The sequence below is a fragment of the Coptis chinensis genome, chromosome 9 (genome assembly GCF_015680905.1).
Source record: "Coptis chinensis isolate HL-2020 chromosome 9, ASM1568090v1, whole genome shotgun sequence".
In the NCBI taxonomy this organism is placed as follows: Eukaryota; Viridiplantae; Streptophyta; class Magnoliopsida; order Ranunculales; family Ranunculaceae; genus Coptis; species Coptis chinensis.
The window spans coordinates 41,202,935-41,228,258 of record NC_141464.1 but is presented as its reverse complement, the minus strand read 5'-3'; the positions used below and the strand labels follow the sequence as shown (position 1 = coordinate 41,228,258).

At 40.5% G+C, this 25,324-nt stretch overlaps 2 protein-coding genes across 2 annotated transcripts; both read right to left on the bottom strand.

Annotated features, from left to right (window-relative positions):
• Window positions 1-12,458: 12,458 nt before the first annotated feature.
• Window positions 12,459-13,076, bottom strand: LOC147476036 (uncharacterized). Its single transcript, XM_086585616.1, has one exon. It carries the CDS (start codon window positions 13,074-13,076, stop codon window positions 12,459-12,461), a length of 618 nt encoding a protein of 205 aa, XP_086441742.1.
• A 10,971-nt stretch (window positions 13,077-24,047) lies between these two features.
• LOC147476035 (uncharacterized) lies at window positions 24,048-24,770 on the bottom strand. The gene has a single exon (XM_086585615.1). It carries the CDS (start codon window positions 24,768-24,770, stop codon window positions 24,048-24,050), a length of 723 nt encoding a protein of 240 aa, XP_086441741.1.
• Between the last annotated feature and the right edge of the window lie 554 nt (window positions 24,771-25,324).

The window sequence follows — 25,324 nt, the reverse complement described above, 5'->3', positions numbered from 1 at the left end:
CCAATCCTTTTAGAAACAAGAGACACAAATTTGCACTCATGTTGTGCTATATAAACACCTCTGTAACACAAACCAAACTCAATTAAGCAAAACCTTTCTTCTCCCGTGGACGTAGGTTGCCACATTGGCACTAAACCACTATAATTCTTGTGTGTTGTCTCTTAATTAGTTGTTTAATTCTACATGGTATTAGAGCGGAGCGCTTAATCTCTCATCTAAATCAATCTAGATAAACACAATACACTATGTCAGATCCAAAACCAAACCCAAAGTCTGATGTTACAACAGAGACTGATTCTAATCCTGGTTGGAAGCTGTCATCAATTCTCTTGAATGGAACAAATTAACTATATACCTTGGTCTAGGGCTGTTTCGTTATCGCTTGGTGGCAAGAGAAAATTAGGGTTCATTAATGGTGCAAAGGTGTGTCCTGCCATTGGTGATGTCGAATATGAGAATTGAGTTTCCAATGATCAGCTTGTTCAATCTTGGTTACTCAATTCTATGGAGTCTACTATTGCTGGAATTTTTACTTTCTCTGATTCTACAAAAGAGATGTGGGATTCAATTGAAGATTTATACGGAAACCAGAACAATTCTGCCCGTGTGTTTGAACTTTAATTCGCAATTGGTGCTTTGCAATAAGGTGAGAAAACTTTTACAGAACACCTTGGGAATTTGAAGAAATTATGGGATGAGTTAAACATATATCATCCACACACCACAGATGCTAAGACTCTTTTGAAACAGGCTGAAGAGGATAAAATCTTCACAGTATTTCACGCAGTCTTAAACCAGAATATGAAAATCTGGAAAGCAATATTCTAATGGAAAACACTCTTCCATCACTTGCTGCTGTTTGTGCAACTATTCAGAGAGAGAAAACAAGGAAGAAAACCATGAACTCCGAGGTAAAGTTCTCAATCTCTAAATCCACTGTATTACTTGCAGAAAACGATTTTCAAAAGAAGTCACAGGGGTTCGAAAAAGGTAAGGGAAAAAGGGAACCGTCTCACTGTGATCACTGTGGAAAGAATTGGCACACCAAGGACCGCTGTTGGGAATTATATCCGCATCTTACAAAAGAAAAAAGAACTGTTCAAGAAAGAGCATGCCGCTGTTGCCGAGACATCAATGTCCAACTCAGATATTAGTCATCAGTTGAGTCAAATTCTCCAACAACTCACTAAGTCCATGTCATCTAGCAAATGTCAGTTTGCCTCAACTCATGTGTCAGGTAATTTACATGCCTATTTTACTATGCCAGAAAATAGTAACTCATGGATAATTGATTCGGGGGCTACGGATCATATGGCTAATTGCCCGCCTCTGTCCATAATTTTGTGTCCAAAATTGAAAAACATAATATTTCCATAGCCAATGGCTCCACCGTTCCCATTCTAGGTAGTGGTCAAGTGGATTTTTTTTATCAAAGTCTCTAGAGTGATGCTCTAGTTGTTCCTTCATTCCCTGTTCAACTTCTATCTGTTGGAAAGCTTACCATTTCTTTAAATTGTGATGCCATTTTTTCTTCTAACTCTGTCGTCTTTCAGGATCGAAAGTCGAAGAGGATGATTGGTGAAGGAATTTATTCCAATGGACTCTATTTGTTAAAGTCGCATAAGAAGGCGTGTCAAGCTAGTGATTTACTTGAGAGTTGAATTTTACATAAAAGACTTGGGCATCCATCTAGTCATGTCCTGTCAAATTTGTTTCCACATGTTTTTTTAAACTTTGATGATGTTTGTGATGTTTGTCAATTTTCTAAACAAACTCGTTTAACTTTTCCAAACTTAAATTTTGTGTCAAATAAGTTGTTTGAGTTAATTCACTCTGATTTATGGGGACCTGCTCCCGTTAATTCTTATGATGGATATAAGTATTTTGTGTTGTTTATTGATGATAAATCTCGTGCTACATGGTTATATTTGTTGAAATCGAAAACTGAGGTTGTGACTGTATTCAAGGATTTTCATACTATGATTACTAATCAGTTTGGTGCAAACATCAAAATGTTTAGATCTGACAATGACACTGAGTTTTGTAAAGGTCAGTTACCTGAGTATCTTTGTAGCCTGGGGATAATTCATCAAACTAGCTGTGTTGGCACACCTCAACAGAATGGCGTGGCTGAAAGAAAGAACAGACACCTTTTGGAGACCACTCGTGCTTTTATGTTGGACATGAATGTTCCTAAGCAATACTGGTCTCATGGCGTCTTAATTGCTGCCTATTTGATTAATCGTCTTCCTAGTCGGGTTCTTGGTTTCAAATCCCCATTAAAAGTGCTCAAATCTAGGCCGCTGGATCTCTCTCATCTGCGAGTGTTTGGGTATGTTTGTTATGTGCATTAGCAAGCTATTCATCGAGATAAATTTGATGCTCGGGCTACTTGATGTGTGTTTGTTGGTTATTCTACCACACAGAAAGGCTACATATGTTACAATCCGGCGACAAGGAAACTGGTTGTCTCTCGTGATGCCCGATTTGTGGAATCTGAAGCTTTCTTTCACGATTCAGCTGTTCCTGGGAATCGGTCTTAGGGGGAGTGTTTGGCAGATTTGGCACCTCTCCCAGCAATTGGTGAAGGCATTGTTCCTGTCCCAATGGTTGGTGAAGGTATAGTTCCTGCCACTGAAGAATTAGGCTCTACTGAAGCAAAGGTGGCACGGGCGCCTCCTCCCAAACCGAAAGCAACCGAGGGGGGGGGCCTCGGTGCTCCACGACATCCAGTAGATAGGGGTGCGGGCGCACTCCCAGAATGAGCAAACTGAGGGCGGGGCGCGCTCTGGTGCTCCTCTAGCTCCTCCAGCTCATCCAATTTCTAGACAATCTGAACAAGAGAGACGACCTCTAACAACTCTCAAAGATTACTATAAATTTGATAGAGAACTGCATCCTCCAGTGACTCACATGAACTTTTATTCTTTGCATGATGTTTCATATCCTCTATAGGAGTATATAATGTATGCCAATATCACTTCATCTCATCATGCTTTCTTAAGTACAGTCGATGACGTGCAAGAACCCAAGAACTTTAGAGAAGCTAACTCTCGTCTAGTATGGAGAAAGGCGATGCAAGAAGAACTTCGTGCTCTAGACGAGAATAAAACTTGGGATATTGTTATGCTACCATATGGAAAGAAAACTGTTGATTGTCGGTGGGTGTTCAGAAATAAGTTCAACAGTGATGGTTCCTTAGAGAGGTCTAAAGCTCGATTTGTTGCAAGGGGATTCACCCAAACTTATGGTCAGGACTACAAGGAGACTTTTGCACTAGTTGCAAAGATGAACACGTTTAGAGTTCTTGTATCTCTAGCTGTAAATCAAGATTGGAAATTATTTTTGATGGATTTGAAAAATGCATTCTTACACGGAAATCTTAAAGAAGAAGTGTATATGAGCATCCCTCCTGGACATCCGAAGGAGACTAAGGTTGGATTAGTATGCAAGTTAAAAAAGGCTATCTATGGACTTAAACAATCTCCACGAGCGTGGTATGCCAAGCTCAGTTATGTTCTAGCTATGACCGACCTTAAGCGAAGTGATGCTGATCCTTCCTTATTTGTTAAATCTAGCAGGTCAGGCTTGGTTATTGTTCTTATTTATGTTGATGACATAGTTATCACAGGTGATGACCATATCGAGATTTCTAAGCTCAAGGAGTTACTGCACAAGAAATTTGCCATCAAGAATCTGAGTATTATGAAGTACTTTCTTGGGATCGAAATTGCTTATTAAAAAAAAAAAGGTATATTTCTAAATCAAAGAAAGTATGTGTTGGATATTTTGAGTGAAGCAGAAAAGCTGGGGGTAAAACCATCTGATTCTCCAACTGACAGTGGAGCCAAGTTGGACAACACCGGTGATCTTCTTATTGACATTGGTCAGTATCAGCGATTAGTTGGTAAACTAATATATTTAACTATTACCCGACCAAATATTTTTTATGCAGTGAGCTTGGCTAGTCGTTTTATGCATGCTCCAAGGACTCTACATATGAATGCAGTTTCTAAAATACTGCAGTATCTGAAAGGGTCACCATGTAGAGGTATTTGGATGCGGAAAAATGGGCATACATCTATTACTGCTTATACAGATACTGATTGGGCAGGATGTCCAGTTGATCGGAGGTCTACTTCCGGTTATTGTACCTTTGTGGGAGGTAATTTAGTCACTTGGAAGAGCAAGAAACAGAATGTAGTGGCTCGTTTTAGTGTAGAAGTTGAGTACAGGGCTATGACTTCCACCACCAGTGAAATCATATGGCTTTGCGCTCTTCTGAAGGATTTGTGTTTTGGGTTGCATCTGCCAACTACACTTTACTGTGATAATCAAACTGTTATACACATTGCTGCAAATCCGGTGTTTCATGAGAGAACTAAGCATATTGAAGTTGACTGTCATTTTGTGCGTGAAAAAGTATAGTCTAACATTGTCACTACTTTCTTTGTTCGAAGTGAACAATAGCTTGCAGACATTTTTACCAAGGGACTTCCAGCTTCCAAGTTCCATGATATTCTCTCCAAGTTGGGTTCGCTGGATATCTTCGCACCAACTTGAGGGGGAGTGTGGGAGAAGTAAGAGAAGGCGCGGGGAGCGCCCTTGGCCAGACAAAGTCGAGCAAAGTCGAGGGCGGGGCGCGCTCAATCGCCTGGAGGTTCGACAAGACAAGAGCGCTGGTCGCGCCTTCAACAAGACTAATATGAGTGCGGGGGCGCCCTAGTCGGTTTTGACAGAGATTTGCTAGATTCAGATGTTTTCTATAAAGGAAAGTCTCCAATCTTTTTAGAAATAAGAGACACGAATTTGCACTCATGTTATGCTATATAAATACTTCTGTAACACAAACCAAACTCAATTAAGCAAAACCTTTCTTCTCCTGTGAACGTAGGTTGCCGCATTGACACCGAACCACTATAATTCTTGTGTGTTGTCTCTTAATTAGTTGTTTAATTCTACACATTGACTTACAATGACTGAGTCAATATTTAAACTAACGCATTAAGCATTAGAGTTAATACTCTAGTACTCTATTACTTTCTTCCCCGTGATGGTATTGAACTAATGATAGTAATGGATACTAGAACTGCATAAATATGTACTTTGGAAGCCGATACTATTTAGATGATCTCTGGTAATTGCAATAACTTCATCTGATTATTGTTTAAGTTGTAGTGTCCATGGACCAAAATATCGCCGATATATCTGATATATCGCCGATATATATCGGTATTTTGGTACACCGATATCGATATTTCCGACATATATCCACCGAATATAGAACTCTTTTTTTTCCGATATATATCGGAATTTCCGATATGAAACTTTTATATCCCGATATAATCGATATTTCCGATATAATCGATATATATCGGTTGACTTTTTGACCATTTAAAAATATAAATCTGATATTTCCAATATATTTCCGATATATATCCGATATATCCGATATTATATTTCCGATATATCCGATATTTTCGATATTTTAAATAGTTTGGATTGGTTACCAAAAAAATGGATATATCCGAAATATCCGATATATCCGATATATATCGGTTTTTGGGTACACCGATATATTCATCGATATCGATATTTTGGGCCTTGGTAGTGTCTAATCATACAACAGATGATATATCCCTCTTAGCACACACACAAATATAGTTTCTGACACTTTGAATATGATTCATTCATCTCGTCAATCACCATCGGTCAGCACGTTACATGAAATTTCGGGTCAACAACATTTACACTTTTCTCACGAACTCTTTAGTTAAGAATATTGTTTTCAATATGGTTTGTCCCGAAAACAGAATTTCAACTCCAGGGTTTCCCCACAAGGTTGCACAAATACAAAGCAAAATTTAACTAAATAATGATCGCTGATTTGCTATCTATGCCTCCATGGCTTGATTGCACTTTGAGATTCAAAAGCTCACTTTTTTTGCTAGGTAACCTCCAAAATTTGTATTTAAAACTTTGTACACTTTTGTATTGGTGTTGCAACATGACTTTGCAATTACCAGCAATCATGCTCAGTTAAATCACAAGTAAACCATGTCGGGCGTCTCCCATTTGTAGATCCATGATGGTTTACCTTCATACACTACAAAACTACTTGGATATGTGCAGTGCTACGATTCGCAAGCATGTCCGCTACAATGTTATCTTCCCTCCATGAATGAGTCATAGTCCAGCTATCAAGTTTCTTTTGAGTGCTAGCTACCTACTCTTTGGTTCCCAGGCACTGAGTTCTTAATTACCAGAACTTATGGAAGCCGTTTGTGAGACAGTCTCAATCCATAAGGTACATTCCAGCACTTCGCCACAGCTACCTCCACGCTTTCAATTATCGCCATGAACCACGATTTTAATTTTGAGTCGGAATCAATCTATAAGGATTTCTAGGCCCTAGTCACAGCTACCTTGCTCCATGCTTTAAAAGCCCCGCATTTATTATCAAATCAATTATAATTAGCTAGCTTTCACAAATTAAAGAAGAGTAGTTCTACTTAGACTCCCTCTATAACTCCCTTGGGACCATTTTCTAAGTTAGCTTTCACAAATTAAAGAAGAGTAGTTCACTTAGACTCCCTCTATAACTCCCTTGGGATTCCATTTTCTAAGCGGCATCAAATTCTATTGTCTCTTTCTAAAATTCAAACAAACATAGAAACAAATTAATTATAAATAACTTATCTAATTAAATAGCTAATACAAAAAATAGTAACAAATAAAAAAAAAACTTACCTATATTTCCACAAACAAATCAAACAAATAAGGAAAAAAAAAAAAAAAAAAAAAGAATAAACCTTAATACCCAAAAAAATTGAATTGGGCGCTCAAGTGTGAAACAAATAATTATATTTTTTTTACATTTATATGCACCATACATATGAACCATTTGTTAAAGTCAATAGATAGGGAACCATTCTAAATTAATATAAACTAAAGTAAAGTGATAAAAAGTGAACATTGGAACTCCGATAGCACTCCCGACTTGGCTAATTAAAGCCTTGCTTGTTCCACATTTCCATCGGCAAACCTTTAATCACAACCCATATAGGAATTGTCTTTAGTTCTTGTGTTTCTGCCTCGACAAAAAGCTTCCAAGGCCTAACAACAAACAAATGGCTGGCTATGTGAAATGATCCCATATCTAGCACTGCCATCCTCTCGTCATCATTCATAAACTTGAAAGTAAACATAGTTTCGCCATATGGTTTCATGATAAAATTCTTTGTTCTCCATGTACGACTCACTATGTCCTTAACAAAGTTATAGTTGAGTCTCGTCCCAACAAAGGATCCAACAATGATTTTTTCGAATTTTTTGTTCAGATCTTCAAATTGGGAGCTGTTGACATGTACTACAGCCTTACCATTGACAATCACTGGGGGAATATATGTTAGTTCATCAGTATCCACTGACTTCCCACCAATCATATCAGCCCATGTGCTCTTCGTTTCATAACTGTACGTTCGCACACTCTGTGTGGAGTGCACTATTACGGAGAATGGGTTTTGTTCGAGTAATGGACATCAGATGGTAGGAAGAAATTCAGTGGATTGAAATGGTGACACGAGGTAAAGGATTTGAAAAAGATGGGAATAGGCTTGTGGAATGCGTACATGTATATGATCTGGAAGACATGAAATGATCGCATTTTTAACAACAAGCATGCTGACACGCATCAGGTGATTGATGAAGTGTGGAGAGATGCTAGAACGAGATTAATGGGAATGAACATCAATATGGAGACACAGAGTCACAGAACTTTATGGAGAAGTGGAATATACAGATTGGAACAAAACAGAGGAAACGAGAATACTGCAGATGGGTGAAAGCAGACAAAGGGATATACAACTTAAACACTGATGACACGCTGAAAGGTATAGAAGGAGGATGGGCAGCTGCGCCGTGATGACCAAGGAAGAGTAATAGCTGCAAGTCATGGAAACTCAGATATGCAGAACATAACATTGATAGAACTACAGGCGGTAGAAAGAGGTTTGGGGATGGCAGTGAGAAAGGGTATTAAAAAAATCGAGGTACAAACTGATTCAACAAATGTAATCTCGTTTTTGAACAAGACCAGCAAGTATCCTTGGGCAGCAGAAAAGATGATATGGATAATCCAAACTCTCAAGGGACAGCTAGAACACTTCAAGATAACTCATGTTTATAGGGAAACTAATAGATTAGCAGACACTTTAGCAAACAATATTCCTGCTGTTAGTTATATAGATTTAGTGCTAAGCTCTTTTTCTGAGGATGTAAAAAAAATAATTTATGAAGATGCTAGTGGTAAACAATATGTACGGTTGTAACAAACTTTTCCTATTTATGAAAATGGGTAGGGGACCTCTCTAAAAACCTCACTTACCAACAAAAAAAAAAAAAAAGTGATAAAAAGTGAAATTTTATGAGAAGAAAAAGAGAAAGAGGATTGAGAATTGTTAAACTTCAGAGAATATTGGGAGAAAACGCCCCCCTTACTCTTTGCTATTCACCTCAATATATATATACAATGACCTAGCGAATTTAGGAAAACTTCCAAACCAACTCCTAAACTTATGCTAAGAATATTTCCACAATATACATAAATATCCTATTACTCCCCCTCAAGTTGGGGCATGCAAATCACAAATGCCCAACTTGCGTAACAAATAACCAAACTGCTGACGCCCAAGGGCCTTTGTCAAAATATCAGCCACCTGATGACCAGTAGGAACATATGTTGTGGAAATATTCCCAGCTTGCAACTCATCACGAACAAAATGACAATCTGCCTCAATATGCTTCGTACAATCATGAAAGACAGGGTTCTTCACAATGTGCAAGGCAGACCGATTATCACAAAATAACCTCATAGGCTTAGAATGAAGAACACCAAGAGAACGTAACAATGACTTTAACCACTTAAGCTCACAGGTTGTGATAGCCATAACACGATACTCTGCTTCGGCAGACGAGCGGGACACCATATGTTGTTTCTTGGTTTTCCAAGAAACAGGAGACCTACCAAGAAGTACAAAATAACCAGACAATGACCGACGGGTCAAGGGACAAGCCGCTCAATCACTATCACAAAAAGCATTCAACTGCATATCACTAGGGCGCAATAAAATTCCCTGACTAGGTTGTCCTTTCAGATACCGTAAAACATGAATAGCAGCATCCCAATGAGCTATCTGCGGGTTGCTTTCGAAACTGGCGAGTATGAGCGAATAACTCAACTTCGAGGTGAGTAATGCACAAATACACCAAACGCCCCACCAAACGCCGATACTGGTCCGAATGCTCGTAGGGATCACCTGCTGCAAACGCAAGATGATGATTATGCTCCATCGGAGTATCAATAGGCTTACAACCCAACATACCTGCTTCCATCAAAATATCCAAAGCATACTTGCGTTAGGAAATAAATAATCCCTCATTACCACGAGCCACTTCAATACCCAGAAAATATTTTAACACACCAAGATCCTTCATATGAAAACAAGAACTTAAATATTGCTTGAACCTCAAAACCACATCATGAGTGGAACCAACAATTATCAAATCATCCACATAAACAAGAACGTGCAGGGAGACATTACCCCGCTGATAACTGAACAAGGAGTAATCTGCATACGACTGTACGAACCCAAATTTTCTCAAAACATTAGACAACTTAGCAAACCACTGTCGAGGCGCCTGTCTTAAGCCATACAAAGACTTATGTAACCGGCACACCTTCCCTGGAATAGGACTACTGTACCCTGGAGGGAGCTGCATATATACTTCTTTCTCCAAATCCCCATGAAGAAAAGCATTGCAAACATCCATCTAATGCAACTCCCAATTTTGTGTGACAGCAACACCAAGAAAAAGACGAACTGTTCCCATTTTAGCAACAGGAGCAAAAGTTTCATTATAATCAATACCTGCGACATGATGATTACCAAAGAACGAGACGCCCCTTAAGGCGTTCAACATCACCATTTGCGTGATATTTAATTTTATACACCCAACCACTACCAATCGCCTTCTTACCAGGAGGTAAGTCGTCCAGAGTCCACGTACCACTATTTTCAAGGGCATCAATCTCCTCTTTCATAGCCTGACTCCAACCGAATCTTTAACTGCTTCTTTGAAGGAAGTAGGCTATTTACGCTTAGTAATTGCTGCCAAAAAATATTTATGTCTCACAAAAAATTTATTATAATCCACATAACAAGCTATATTGAACTGTTTACCTGAGGAACGAGACGAAGCAGTAGATGATGCAGGGGGGCCTATCTTTCGAACAACAGTGTTGGTAACAAAACCACGAAGGCGCGTAGAAGGCTTACGAACCCGATAACCCCTACCAAGGTCCTCATTATTTGGCAATGGAATAGTAGTATCTCCAGTTTCAAGAATTTCTGGACTCCCCCTTAAATGCAAAAATGTTGTAGTGTCACAAGGTACCTCACCAACCATCACCGTACTCGGACTCGGCAGAGCCATCAAACCATCACTATATGTCACAGCACCCCTAGGACCTGCACTAGCAGACGCCACACTCCCTGACGGAGCACCACCCATGTCTACAACACCGTCACCACTTACTCCAGCACCACCCACGTCTTCAGCACCACCCAAATCACTCACGTCATCAATCCAAGTATTAGGTGACAAATATTTTTTAAGCTGTATAGGAGTAGAACTATGTGCAGGTTCAGGTTTGGAAAAAGGAAAAACATGTTCCACGAACTTCACATCTCGACTAACAAAATAATCATGGGTATCTAAATCATACAATCTCCAACCTTTTTGACCAAATGGGTATCCCACAAACACACACCTCCTAGAACGGGGTCCGAATTTATCTTTAACACGAGGCCTATTGGCAGCATAACATAAACACCCAAAGACCATTAAAGTAGTAAAAGGGCTGGACTCCCAAAAAGAATCTCATAAGGGGTTTTACCATCCAAAACAGGGGTTGGTGTCCGATTAATAAAATGACAAGCAATCAAAGCACATTCACCCCAAAAAGCAATAGGCAACTGAGCTTGAAAACGCAAAGCATGAGCAACATTAAGAAGATGTTTATGTTTCCGCTCCACTCGACCATTTTGTTGATGGAGTATCCACACAAGAAGTGTGATGCAAAACTCCCATTTGAACAAAAAAATCTTGTAAACATAAAAATTCTTGCCCATTATCACTCTGTAACACCTTAACATGCTTATTAAATTGAGTTTTGACCATTGCACAATTTTTTTTAATCAATTGGCCAACTTCATAGTTTCCAACCATCAAATACACCCATGTAGCTTGAGAACAATCATCAACAATGGTAAAAAAATAATGAGCACCACAGCTAGAAGCAACATGATACGGCCCCCAAATATCGCAATGTATCAAATCAAACAAATCAGAAGCCTTATTCGTACTTAATGGAAAAGAGTTATGAGGCTGCTTAGCCAAAAAATACACTTGACAATCGTCACCAGAAAACTTAGTGAAACTACTACTACTGAGTACTCCAGGTAAAGACCGCACCACCTTCATAGATGGATGACCCAAACGCCTATGCCATACCAAAATTGAGTCTGCAACTGTTGAACGATTGGCTTGAATACGACGAACTGGACGAAAAAGATAGACCCCATTACACTGCTCCCCTGCTCCAATTAGGTTCCTCAAACTCCGGTCCTGAATAGTACATAGCTTGTCAGTGACAAGGAAAATAAATTTATGTTTTTCTAAAAATTGAGACACAGACAACAAATTACAATTTAGAGCAGGAACATATAACACATTTTCCAGAATGAGGTGTTCACTTAATTTAATACGACCTTATTTAGTTATAGTAGTATGTTTACCATTAGGAAAACCAACAGGTTCCGAAGAAATATCGTGTACATCAAAAAATAAATCAAGGTTACTGGACATATGGTTTGTTGCACCGGAATCAATAATCCAATGGTATAGATTTTTCTTACCATGCAACTGTGGAGTCGAAATCGAGACTTTAGAAGAAGTTAAAGCAGCTACCAATTGCTGTAGTTGGGCATCAGATAGGGTAGACACACTTGCACGATCTACCCCACTAGCACCATACGACAAAGTCTGACGAGTGCTGTCCATAGTAGCAACAAAACCACCTCGCCCATGGCCTCCTCCACGGTCATTATTTCCTCGGCCTCCTCGGCCACTCGACCTACCACCATTACGACCACCATTACCAGCCCACTCGGGCCACCCAATCAACTGAAAACACTTGTCTTTCTCATGACCTTTGCGGCCACAATGAGAGCATAGACGAACATCAACACTACCCTGTGCCCTACTTTGCGCCACACCATCAATTGCAAACGCTACCACATCATTGCGAGAATCTTGAGCAGCAGTGACAGATTGGTGTCTCTCTGCAGAGAGCACCTTACCATGCGCATAGGAGAGCGAAGGCAAATGATCAAGCATCAATAGACCGTACCAGAAGCAACTTCATGATATTTTTTAGAATCAAGACCCATTAGAAACTGATGCAATTTTTTGTTTTCTAGAAGAATATGGTACTCACCAACAGTGGAACACGTACAAGAAGGTAACTTTATGGCACTCACCAATTCTTCCCACAAAGTACGCAATTCACCATAATACTCAACAATAGATCTACCCCATTGTTTGCAATCAGCAATCAGATTTTTGAGTTTCTGAATACGAGGACCATTACGAAGAGAGTATCTATCACGTAGATCATCCCACAATACTTTAACTTGATCAGGAAAAGGAACAATTTTCCTAATTGAAGCATCAAGAGTGTTAAAAATCCAACCCACAAGCATATAATTAACGATTCCCCATTGACCATAATTCGAAGAATTATCATCCGGTGCAGGAATAGTTCCATCGACAAACTCTAATTTATTTTTAGCACGCAAATTATTACGAAGGGAACGTACCCACTCATCATAATTATTCCTTGACAATGAAATAGGACTAATCACAGACCCCGTACCTTCCAATGGATGAAGATAATAAGGAGTTAAATGTTCATATCGAGAGACAGGCGTTGGAGATTTATCAGCACCAGACATGATAGCGGCACACAACAAAAAGGAAAAACAAATTCCAAGAACACGTCTTGGATTACAGGTTTGAAAACCCACCCTCGTAGGATTGAAAACGGCTATGATGCCATGTTAAACTTCAGAGAATATTGGGAGAAAACGCCTTCCCTTACTCTTTGCTATTCACCTCAATATATAGATACAATGACCTAGCTAATTTAGGAAAACTCCCAAACCAACTCCTAAACTTATGCTAAAGAATATTTCCACAATATACATAAATCTCCTAAGAATCTTTCCACAATATACATAAATATCCTATTAAGAATGAGGAATGTGAATTTTTTGGGGCGCCCAAGTTTTTTTTGGGTTTTGGTTTTTTTGTTTTGGTTATTTTTTTTTTGGTTTTATTATTTGTTTGTGGAAATATAATTAAGTTTTTTGTTATTTATTTGTTACTATTTTGGTTTTTGTTATTTAATTGGGTAAGCTATTAGTTATTTATTTGTTTCTATTTTTGTTTTTTGTTTTTTGGAATGAGAAATATAATTTGGATGCCAACGTAAGATATGGAGTCCTTAGGGAGGTATTAAGAGCATCTCTAGGTGGTGGTAGTATACTCTTCAAATTTGAAGAAATTTTTTGGAGAAACTGGTCGCAAATTTTGACCAACTTTAACTAGTCGCAAATATCGACCACAAATGCAATTGTAGACCCTACCACGCGCGCCATTGGTATTAGCGCCCACGTCAGTACTATTGTTGCGCGACATTACCACTGTTGCCCCCAAGTTGAAAAAAAAAACTCATGCGACATTCCCATTGTCGCACCAAATTGAAAAAGTAAAATAAAAATAATTTGCGCAACATTAGTAGTGGCGTGCGCTAGTACCACTGGCACGTGGTGCTGGTCAAAGTCAAAAAAATTTAGGTGACATTTGCAATGGCGTACGACATGCGACATGCGACATTACCAATGTCGCTCCGCATCCGTATCCAAATTGCCAAATTTGCGAACAAAAATGCGAACGGACAAGTGATACGACCGAATATACTACCACCTAGATTTGGAATTCTGGAAAATTCCAATTTTTTTCTTCAAATTTGAAGATTTTGACAGGTGATACTACCACCTAGAGATGCTCTAAGAGAGTTTAAATAGATGATCAATTTATTCTCCTCTTAGAGTTGTGTTATCATTGTTTGACAATGACCAATAAGGAGCAACTCAAAAACTTTCCTAAAGCCAAAGTGTAGAGGTGTGGATTTTGGGTCTATGACCTGATGCTGAGTTTGGTAGGGAATGACTGCACTCTTTTTTTGGACAAGAGTTGTCTACGTATCAAGTTCCTTGGGTCAACTTGAATAAAGTCTTACGTAGTTCATCTTTCTTTACTTATAAATGTTTGAGATGACTTTTCTTATTTGCTCCAGGCCGTTATTAAGTGTAGATTCATATTTTGTGCTATCTTGATGATTCGTCATTACTCCTGATGTTACAAAGTAAATGTCTCCTTGATTGGTGCATTGACTGAGCTCCAGGATTGTAGTAGATCATTTTCTTCCATATATGGTTGTATCTAATGTTTAGGACGACCTGAGTCTGGGTCGTTGTTACATCCTGATCTCTTGGTATAAGCTGGTGATGTACGAGCTGTGAAGATACGACCTGGTGTGTGAACACGTGTGTTGTAGTGATATGAATGTAGAATGGAGGGTACTTACACAACCCCCTTTATTTTATTTATTCTTTGGACAACTGTGGTGTGAAAAGAAAAGATAAAATAAAGCTTTCAAACACGTGTCATACAGCAGGTTCGTTTGAATGGGTTTGGGAAATGTGTAGGAACTGTTGGATTTGATCCATGGGCCCAAATTCAGGCGGTTTGTGGGCAAGGTTATGAGATTTGTTAGTTTTTGAGATGGCAAAACGATTTGTTAGTTTTTGAAATTTGTGCAGTTGAAGGGTTTTTGCGTGTGAAGGCTTTTCATTGTTCATTCTATCAACACAAAGTATAGACAAAACAGAGAGAAAGAAAAACAAAAACCTTTCGAACCTTTTGTCTTCAGGTGCGTCTTTTTGAACTAAAAAAATCTGATCTTTTTGTTTTCATTTTTGCTATTTTCATGTCGATTACTAGTGATAGCTTGAGTGGGAAAGTTGACTTGGATTAGTGGAGAGAGAGAACTGTGAGTGATGGAGATGATGGTGTTAGGGCTCGTAGTGGAGGTGAGGCGTCATCGTCTTCCTCATTGGAGACGATGCTTGAGGAGGTGGTACCTAGGTCGGTAGATTGTACTACTGCTTTAAGGGAGGAGTTGGCTGGGTGGACTCTGACCTGATTGTATACGACCTGGGTGGAGAGAGGAATGTGTTTGGCTTGGATTACGTTCCTCGGGATGGGGGTGTTGTGATTTGTTATGGTCAACTGAAGGCTGGGATGAGGTTGCCGTTCTCATGGCTTACTGTGGAAGTTTTGAACTTTTGTGGAAAGGCCCCTTGTCAGTTCGTAGGGAATAGTTGGAGGGTTTTCCATGTGTTGGATTTGTTGAATGAGAGGGGTTATAACATCTGTTTATCAGATGTGCTAGAGGATTTCTCTGCAATGAACTTTAGTTTGCAGGTGGTGAAGGGGAAATCTACTGTGATTATGGGGGTGAATAAGGAGGATTGGGGGCGTATGCCTTTACTGGTTGTGGGTAATTACAGTCCTTCTGACTGGGAGTTGGATAATCATACTATAAAGTGGGATGGTAGGTCGTTATTTTATAAGTCGTAGTGTATGTAGGGTAGTTGATATTTTGAACGTTCTGATAAGTTCATTTTGTTTTTGCAGAGGTTGCTATTCGTGGGCGTACAAGGAGCGGGGTTATTGAAGATTTTTCTTGTTTGAGTTGGGAGGAGAAACTAGCTGTCTTGGGGGAGGTTGTGCATTACTTCAAGAAGCGCGGAGGAGAGAAGATCAACCGGAAGAAGGTTCAGTAAAAGAAGAGGGACCGAAAGCTAGTGTTTGATATCTCTGATTCTAGCTCAGATACTGAAATGGAGAGAGAGAGAGCCAAAGGAGAGAACAAGTTTATGGAGTGAGAACTGCTGGAAGGGGCTCTGATAGCCATCTTGTGCCCTGACGAGCTGAGGTGGATGGGGGTGATAGGGCTAGATGTGGAGGTGGGAGTGCTGGGGGAGGTGGTGATGTTCCCGCTCCCTTTCGTAGGCCTCAGCTGAAGAGGCGTTCTGAGGTGGTTGAGCCTAAGGGGGCGAAGAGGACTCAAACTGAGTCTAAGGAATTACCTGTTTCGGTGGAAGGTCGTACCTCATCAGGTTGGGTTCCTTTAAAGAGGATGAACCTGAATGAGCTGGCGGTGGATGTTGGGGTGGCTGATGCCCGGGGTAAGAAAAAGGCTAGTGAGACTGAGCCCGCTACCCAGAAGTGCAAGGAGTCGGGGAGTGCGACCCTAGGTGACAAGGCTGACGTTCTGGATAGAACGGTCACCTACTATGACCCAGTGAGTGGGTTGAAACAGCTGGTGAAGAACAATGATTGTAGCTTCAAGTCTTCACTAGTTGCTAATGGGCTACTGGAAAATATTGCCCTTGATGGAGATAAGCATCAGCTGGAGACGAAGAAAGATCTGGAGGCGAATCTGAAAGATATGGATTGTTTGATCTACTTTGTAAGTTTAAATCTGACCTACAATTTGTTTTGTGCTTTGTGATATTGATTTTTGACCTACTTTGTTATCTTGTCAGGTTTGGGCGATGTATAGGAAGCTGAGGGAGATGGCAGTTATCTCCGACCTGTGCATGAAGGAGTTGGAGGCTGCCAAGGAGGCTTATGACAAGCTGTTGGCTATGCAAGAGGTGGAGTGGGCAGAAGTCGTGGGGCTGAGGGTTCAGGTTGGGGATTTGGCTTGGAAGATAGCTTTGTTGCGGCCATCTCTTGACGTTTCACGGGTGGAGGTAGGGCATTAGGTTACAAAGTGCAAAAATACGCAGGTCGTTGCTGAGCGAGCTCAGAATGAATATAACGACCTGGTCGACTTGGTAGAGAGTGGTGATATCTATGTTTTAGTGAATAATTATATGGAGCTAGAACGTAAGTACAAAACCCTTAAGAGATCTGTTGAAAGTGGGGCAACAATAGTAACTGTTGAAAGTACTGTTGCAGATGCTAGTAGACAATCTGCTCAACCAACCGACTTGGGTGCTACTCCTGCTGCTCAGCCCACTGAAGATGTTGCCACAGAAGTGCTAAATGCAAGTGGTAATCCGGCTAGCAGCTCTGTTGGTGAAGAGGGCTGCCAACTGGACCCCTTGAATGTGGAGAATCTTCCTTGCGACAATTGATCTTGTTCTTCTTGTAAGTTGTTTTGATGATGGACGAAGTGTTTGAACAATTTTCTCTTTTGTTGTTGATACTGATACTTCTATTTTTTATGGGGATGCTTAGGTCGTTTTCCTAGGATAACCTGGGGGCCTCTAGTGTCTAATCGAGATTGTCTTAAGTGAAAATATTTAAATTACTTACTTGCTTTTGTATGAGATTGTCTTTGAATTTTGCATGAATGTGATTGCTTTCATTGCTTTTTGATTTGTTATTTGACTACCTGTGCTGCATAGTAGTAGACTCGAGGACCTGTTGAACTTTTTTAGATCGTATGATGCTTGTAGGTCATAAGTGTCTATGAACAACCTGATAGATGTGTGTAGTTGGCACCTAGGTTTCCTTGCGTCCTTAGGTGTGTGTATTGATTGAGTGGTTTCTTTTGGGGGAACTTCTTATTGATTCTTGACTGATAATTAGCTTTTGATTGGTAATTATAGTTGAGTCAAACTTAAACCTTTGAAAGGCTTAAGTTGACTTGTGGTCCTTTTGGGGGTACCTTGGATTGTACTTGACTGATAATTACCCTTTGCGTGGCAATTACAGTTGAATCGTTCTTAACCCTACCGTTGGTGCTAAGTTGATTTGCGGTCTTTTTGGGGGACCGTGGATTGAATTTGAGTGATAATTAACCACTGCGTGGTAATTATAGTTGAGTCGTGCTCAACTCTGGCGTTGGTGCTAGGTCGGCTATTCTGATACCCCGACTCGGGCAGTGAGTGCAAGGTGCGTTGTACTCATGTAATGCAAGGATAACATATATATGCGAAATGCTGATGAAATTTTATACAATTGATTGATACATCTGGAGACAGAATATTGGCAAAAACGCTTGAGTAGAGCTGTATTCCAAGGTCGGGGGAACATATCACCGAGCTGAGTTTTGATCCAGTGAGCTCCATTTCCAACGACTTTGTGAACTATATATGGGCCTTCCCAAGTTGGGTCAAGCTTGCAATTGGCTGGTGCTAAGGTCTTTTTGAAGGCTAGCTAGGTCGCCAGCTTGGAAAGATCTTGGGATGACCTTTTTGTTGTAAGATCGTTGGATTGTTTGGTGGTACCGAGTTAAGGATATTGCAGCTGTTTCCATTCGCTCCTCTTGGAGGTCGACTTCTTTGGCTAAGATGTAGTCATTTTCTCTTGTTTCAATGATGTCAGAACGCGTGGTTGTGATTTTAATTTCTGATGGTATGACTGCTTCTGTTCCGAAGCAAAGTGTGAAAGGAGACTAGTTGGTACTGACTCGGGCTATTGTTTTGTATGCCCATAGGATGTTCTCGAGTTGTTCTGCTTGGCCATTGTTTTGTGCTTATCTAGGTGTAGAAAATGCTTTGAGTGATTCGCCATTTTTGTAAGAAAGCCTTGACTTGCGTGCCAGCAAATTGGGTTCTATTGTCTATAACGAGGGTGTGGGATAGACCAAATCTTGTGATGATATTGGTCCATATGAAGTTGATGACGTGGATTTCCTTGACTTGAACGAGTGGTATTGCTTCAACCCATTTGGTGAAGTAATCTGTGGTTGCAAGGACGACGTATTTGAGTCCTATTTTATTTTGTGGGATAAATGGTCCCATGATGTCTAGCCCCCATATATGAAAAGGCCAGGGGCGGCTATGTTGATTAACTCCTGTGTTGGACTTAGATGGTTGTAGCCAAATGTTTGACATTGGTGGCATTTGAGAATATACTTCTTTGCCTCGATGTGCATGCCTGACAAATAATACCCTTGGGCAATTGCTTTATGGGCTAGAGTTCTTGCTCCTCCATGGTTGCCACATTCGCTTTTGTGAATCTTGTCGAAGATGAGTTGGCCTTTGCGTGAAGTTATGCACCTTAGGTGGGGTCCTCCTACAGATTTACAAAACAATTGTCTGTTGATCACGGTGTATCTGGGGGCTCGAAATTGTATGGCACAAGCATTTCTTGCCTTTGCTAGGAGCTCGCCATGTAAGATAAATTTCAAGAATGGGCCTATCCAAGATTGAGTGATCTCTTCCTCGGATGAGGTTTGGCAGTCCGTGAGGTAGTTGACGCTTTCTTGTTGGTAGGTGGGCCTTTCTAGGATATAAATGCAGACTGTGCTGGGACATGCATCTTGGGTTTTGGAGGCTAAGAAAGCCAAGCTGTCTGCATGTCTATTATCCTCTCAGGGAATGTGTTCCAAGGAGAATGTTGTGAACGAGCTGATGATATAATTGACGACCTGGGTGTACTTGGCCAAGTTTGCTCCGTTTGTCACATATTCTTTGGTGATTTGTTTGACGATTGGTTGTGAGCCACTGTAAGCTTTGAGCTTTCGAACTTGTATTTGTTGTGCCATACGGAGGCCTGTGATTAATGCTTCATATTCCGCTTCGTTATTGGATGTTGCAAAATCGATCTTGATTGACTTTTGTAGCTGGGTTCCTTCTGGTGAAGTTAACACAACCCCCAGTCCACTACCACTGTTATTGCACGCTCCATCTACGTAGAGGTGCCATGTGTCTGGGGTGGTTGCTTGATGGAGTGAAGTAATGGGCTCAGATTCTCAGTTGACGTCTTTGATGGGGAAGTCAGCAAGGAAGTCCGCAATGACCTAACCTTTGCGAGACGTTCTGGGAACAAATTCGATGTGATGTTCTCCGAGTTCTTCATCCTATTTGGCCATGCGGGCTATTTTGTTGTTAGAAGTCAAAACCTGCTTGATAGGTACATCTGTTATAACCATGATGCTGTGAGGCTGGAAGTAAGGTCGAAACTTACGAGCAGAGTATAACAAAGATAATATTGTTTTCTCAATTGTAGAGTAATGCTTTTCTGAATCTACCAATGTCTTGCTTGTGAAATAGACTGGTTTTCGATTCCCTCGCTTTTGCGAAAGAGGATCGAGCTGATGGCAAAGTCGGTAGTTGCACGGTAAAGCCCCAGTGTTTATCCTTCATTTGGTTTGGACAGGATAGGCGGAGTTGATAGGTAAGCCTTCAGGTCGTTGAATGCTTTGTGACATTCGTCTGTCCATGTGAATGTTGCGCCTTTCTTGAGTATTTGCAAGAATGGTCTGCACTTGTCAGATGCACGTGAGATAAATTTGTTAAGGGCTGAAACCATGCTAGATAGCTTGTGAATTTGTTGCTTGGAAGTTGGTTTTGGCATTTCAAGGAGAGCTCGTATTTGTTATGTGTTTGCTTCAATGCGTCTTTGTGAAACGAGGTATCCTAAGAATTTCCCTGAGGCTACCCTAAATATACATTTTGCTGGGTTGAGCTTCATCTTGTTTTGGTGCAATCTTTCAAAGGCTTCTTGCAGGTGAGAAATGTGATCGCCAACCTTAACTTTTCACTTTTGACTACCATATCGTCTATGTAGACTTCCATAGTGTCGCCTAGCAAGTCTTTGAATATCTTTGTGACAAGTCTTTGGTAGGTCTCACCAGCGTTCTTTATATCGAATGGTAGGACGTTGTAGCAGAACGTTCCTTGTTCGGTTACGAAAGACATTTTTTCCTGGTCTTCCTCTGCAAGTGGTATCTGATTGTACCCAATATATGCGTCCATAAATGATAGAAGCTCATGTCTGCAAGTTTAATCTACTAGTATGTCAATCCTTGGTAGGGGGAAATTGTCATTTGGGCAAGGCTTGTTGACGTTGGTGAAGTCTATGTAGAGTCGTACCTGGCTATTTTTCTTAGGAATGGCTACAATGTTAGTGATAAGAGCCCAAAACTGTAGTTTTAACCCTGTAACAGTCATACTATTAGACCAATTATGTGAGTAATAATTAAGAGTTAACACTGATTACGTGTTTTTATGCATTTCAGGCTTCAAAGTCCATTATGTGCAGAAATGTGCCACTTTAGCGAGATAAAGGAGCAAAGGTCGGTTACTAAGGAGTTCCGTGATTAAAGGCCAAGTTTCAAGAAGACAAAGCTTTTCTAAAGCCCGGTCAAAAGCTGAAAAGTCGACGGTAAAACAAAGACACAAGTCAGCAGAACTTCCGAAGGCCGTATCTTTGGACTCAGACCTCGGAATGGGGCCTACCTTATATCAAAACGACCGGCTCGGAAAGAGATTTCCAATGGTTTAAGCCTTGATCCAATCAAAGGAGCAGAAGTGGACGAAAAGTCTGTTGAAGCCAACTGCAGCTGAAGAGGCCTTTTTGGACTGAAAGAATTGGGTTTTGGGCCTGATTCTCTGGCCCAAAACATGGCTCCAAGCCCATGCACAATTTTTGGATCTGAAAGTATAAAAACCAAAGCTTAGCTCTTTGTTAATGGGAGATAGGGTAGATAGTTAAGGTAGCTAGTTAGACCTAAAACTATATAGAATTCTAGATCTAGTTTTCAGTAGAGTAATTAAGTTTAAGTTCCATTTTCAATTCTTGTTTTAGATTAAGTCTTTGAATCATTGTTCTTGATTGATTAGATAAATAAAAATAGCTAGTTTGTCAATTTCGATTCTTGTCATTTACATTTGTGTTAGATCTGATTTCATTTATTACTTGTTATTCAATTCTTAGTTATTAATTAGATTTTAATTATTGTTTAAATTAGATTAGTAAATTTCAATTCTTTATATTATGTTTAGTTTTAATTTAATCAGAAATGATTGCGTAATGATTCTCGGCTAAACCTCCATTAGAGGGGGTTGAGAAGCCTTGATGAAAGCTTGATTCCGATTATCGTAGGAGTCGTCGTAAATTCCTTTCCACTCTAGAAACGATTAGTTCACCATGAGAATGGGTTTAATCGTTCACATGCTAGTTATGAATTGGTAGGAATGCCATGTGTAATTAGGGATTAGGAGTAACCATATTGTTTTGCGAAGCAGTTCAATTAGGATTACGACGATTCTTCGTTAGTTGGATTAAGTCGAGTTAAGGTGGAATCAATCCCCCTCTAACTCCTTATCATAGAATCAACGTAGCATTCCCATAGTTGTTCTGATAATCGACTAGTTGCATCTTGTGGGTAGTTGCATCAGAAGTCTAGTTGCCACTTAAATCTCTCTCATTAGACTTTAGAGTTAAGAGTACTTATACGAAGAGAACATTTAACATGTGGAAGGACTAGGAGTGGAACGAATCACTCTACTCCACTATATCTCATAGGATTGAGAGTAGAAACTTTGATAAAAATATAGGCACGTAAGATAGTTTTAGTTTACTTACGTTTTGAGTTTCATCGTTCATTTCGTAGGTAAACTATTCAATTTTACATTCTATTAGTTAGCTAACCAGGTCGGGTACTCGACCTCTCTGATGAATCCAACATTTTTGAGCCTTTCTATCTCTTTATTGATGGCTTTTTGAAATTTGAATGCTAGTTTCCTAGGTCGTTGTTTGATAGCCTTTATAGTTGGATCTACATTTAATTTGTGGTAAGCAACCTAAGGGTCGATTCCTGGCATATCGATATATGACCAAGCAAAAAACATCTTTATTGAGAGATAGAAATTTGACAAGTTGCTCCTTGAGCTTGGGGTCTAAATCAGCCCCTACATAAACAAATTTTGGGTCATTATTTGTGTCTAAATTGACTTTTCCTTTCAGTTCAATTTGTACTTGTTTCTCCTTGAGCTTGTCTGTTGCTGATGCTGGAAGGCTGGAAGCTTGAGGATCTTGCGGCTTTGGGATTTCTTTTGTTTGGACGACCTTAGTTTTGGCCGTGGTTGTTGCGCTGACTTGATTGCATCGATGAGCTTTTATTTGAATGCTTCTGAGCTCCATGATGCCTCGGGGCTTGGGGAACTGCAGGACTTGGTTTAAGGTTGATGGAACTGCTTGGATCTTATGAATCCACATGTGTCCTAAGATGGTAGTGTAGGACGACTTGACATCAATCACACTGAAGCATGTTGAGATCTTAACCATGTCATATTTTTCTCCAGTGGAGACTGGTTGGATGACGTCTCCAATGGCCTATATGCGGTTTCCAATAAACCCGTAGAGAGATGCATTTGACTCTATCATCATTGAGTCTGGCAGGTGCATATCCTTGCATGTTTGGTAGAAGAGAATGTCATAGGAGCTGCCTGGATCAATTAGGACCCGTTTGACTGTCCATCCGTTGATTTTGACGTGCACTATCAGGGCATCATTATGGGGTAGGCACACCTTGTCAAGATCTTCCTCGATAAATGATATGGAGGTCGTAGATTAAGATCTGGAAGGAGTGATTACTTCAACTTTGTGGGAGAGGTGGTGGATTTCTTGCAGTGCTCCTACCCGCCTGCGCTTTTCCCCACCTGAGGTTTCATTGTTGGAGGTGTCTGTAATCATGTGGATTACTTTTTCCTCATTGTGATCGGAGGAGTGCTATCTCCTGTTGTGCCTCGACCAACCTTTAGATTTAGATCGTCGGGCTGTACTGCTTCTTCTCCTTCTGCGAGTGGGTCGTTCATGGCTCCGGCTCCTGATTCTGTTGCGGTTGGCATTCAACTTATGCCTAAGGTTGCTTTATGGCAGTAACTCTTTTAGCTTTCCCTCTTCGACTAAGTCTTGGAGGTAGTGTTTTAGACTTTAACATTCATCGGTGTCATGGTGGTAGAGTTTGTGGAAGTGGCAGTATGGACATCTTAGTATTATTATCACTTTGTTGATGTTTGGCTTGAAGTAAGGTGATGTATATTTCTTCTTCAGGATATGGCTTGGCATCCTAGAGAAGTTGGAGAATTCTCTTTTGGTGTATGAGGGCTTGTGGAGTTGTTGCCCTTGTTGTTGTTGCCTGAGTACTGATTGCTTTCTTTGGGTCCCCGCTTGTCGTTTATTGTGAGAACTTTTTTGCCTTTGCGCTGGGCCATCCATTCTTCGTACTTCATGTACTTGTCGACTCTGTGGTATAGGTCGTCTAGGCATTCTGGCTTGTTACGCATGAGGGACCCTGCTAGGTCGGAGTCATCTAGGAGGGCGTTGGTGAAAGTGGAAGTTGCAAAGCTGTCCTTGAGGCCTGGCTCCATTGATAGAAGTTCCTTCTTGAAATGTCCTAGGAAAGCGCAGATAGTTTTGCCATGTGCTTGCTTCAGTTGGAACAGTGAATCTAGGACGGCTTGTTTCTTCCTATTGTGGACGAACTCTACTGCGAATGTTTCGGCCAGCTTATCGAAGTTGTTGATTAAATCAGGAGTGAGCGTGTAGAACCAGTCTAATGCTCCGTCCTTCAAGCTGGCTGGAAAGAGTTTGCACTTTAGGTAGTCATAGTCTGGAGCGCTGTAAAGCTCAAGGATTTGGATGAAGCAAGCTATGTGCTGGCCTGGACATGAGCTACCGTCGTACAATGGGAACTTTGGTTGGATAAAATCTGTGGGAGGCTGCTTGTCCCTGACTTCGGTAGTGAACGGTGATGCCTTATGCCGTAACATCTTTTTATGCGATCACGGGTCGCGACCGGTCTTTTAAACTTTGACTTCTCCAACCTCTGGGCGAAGTCTTCTAGTCGTTGATTAGTGGTTGTGGTGAAGGTTGTGACTGTGTTGTTCTCAATTGCGTCTGGAGCCACGCTGTTGGTGTTGGAGGTGGTTTGCTCACGCATAGCTTTGTTCTCTTGCTGGAGCGTGGTGAATGGCTCGTGGAGGAACTTGACTTGATCTACTAGAGCTTGTAGCTGTGCTTCCATGGTGGTTTTCTGACCAGCTTCGTGGGCTTGAGAAAATAGTATGTGTGTTTTTTCTCAAGGAAATGAATCGGCAGACGGTGCTAATGTAGAGGTGTGGATTTTGGGTCTACGACCTGATGTTGAGTTTGGTAGGGAATGGCTGCACTCTTTCTTTGGATAAGAGTTGCCTACGTATCAAGTTCCTTGGGTCAACTTGAATCAAGCCTTACGTAGTTCATCTCTTTCTACTTATATATGTTTGAGTTAACTTTCCTTATTTGCTCCAGGCTGTTGTCAAGTGTAGATCCATATTTTGTGCTA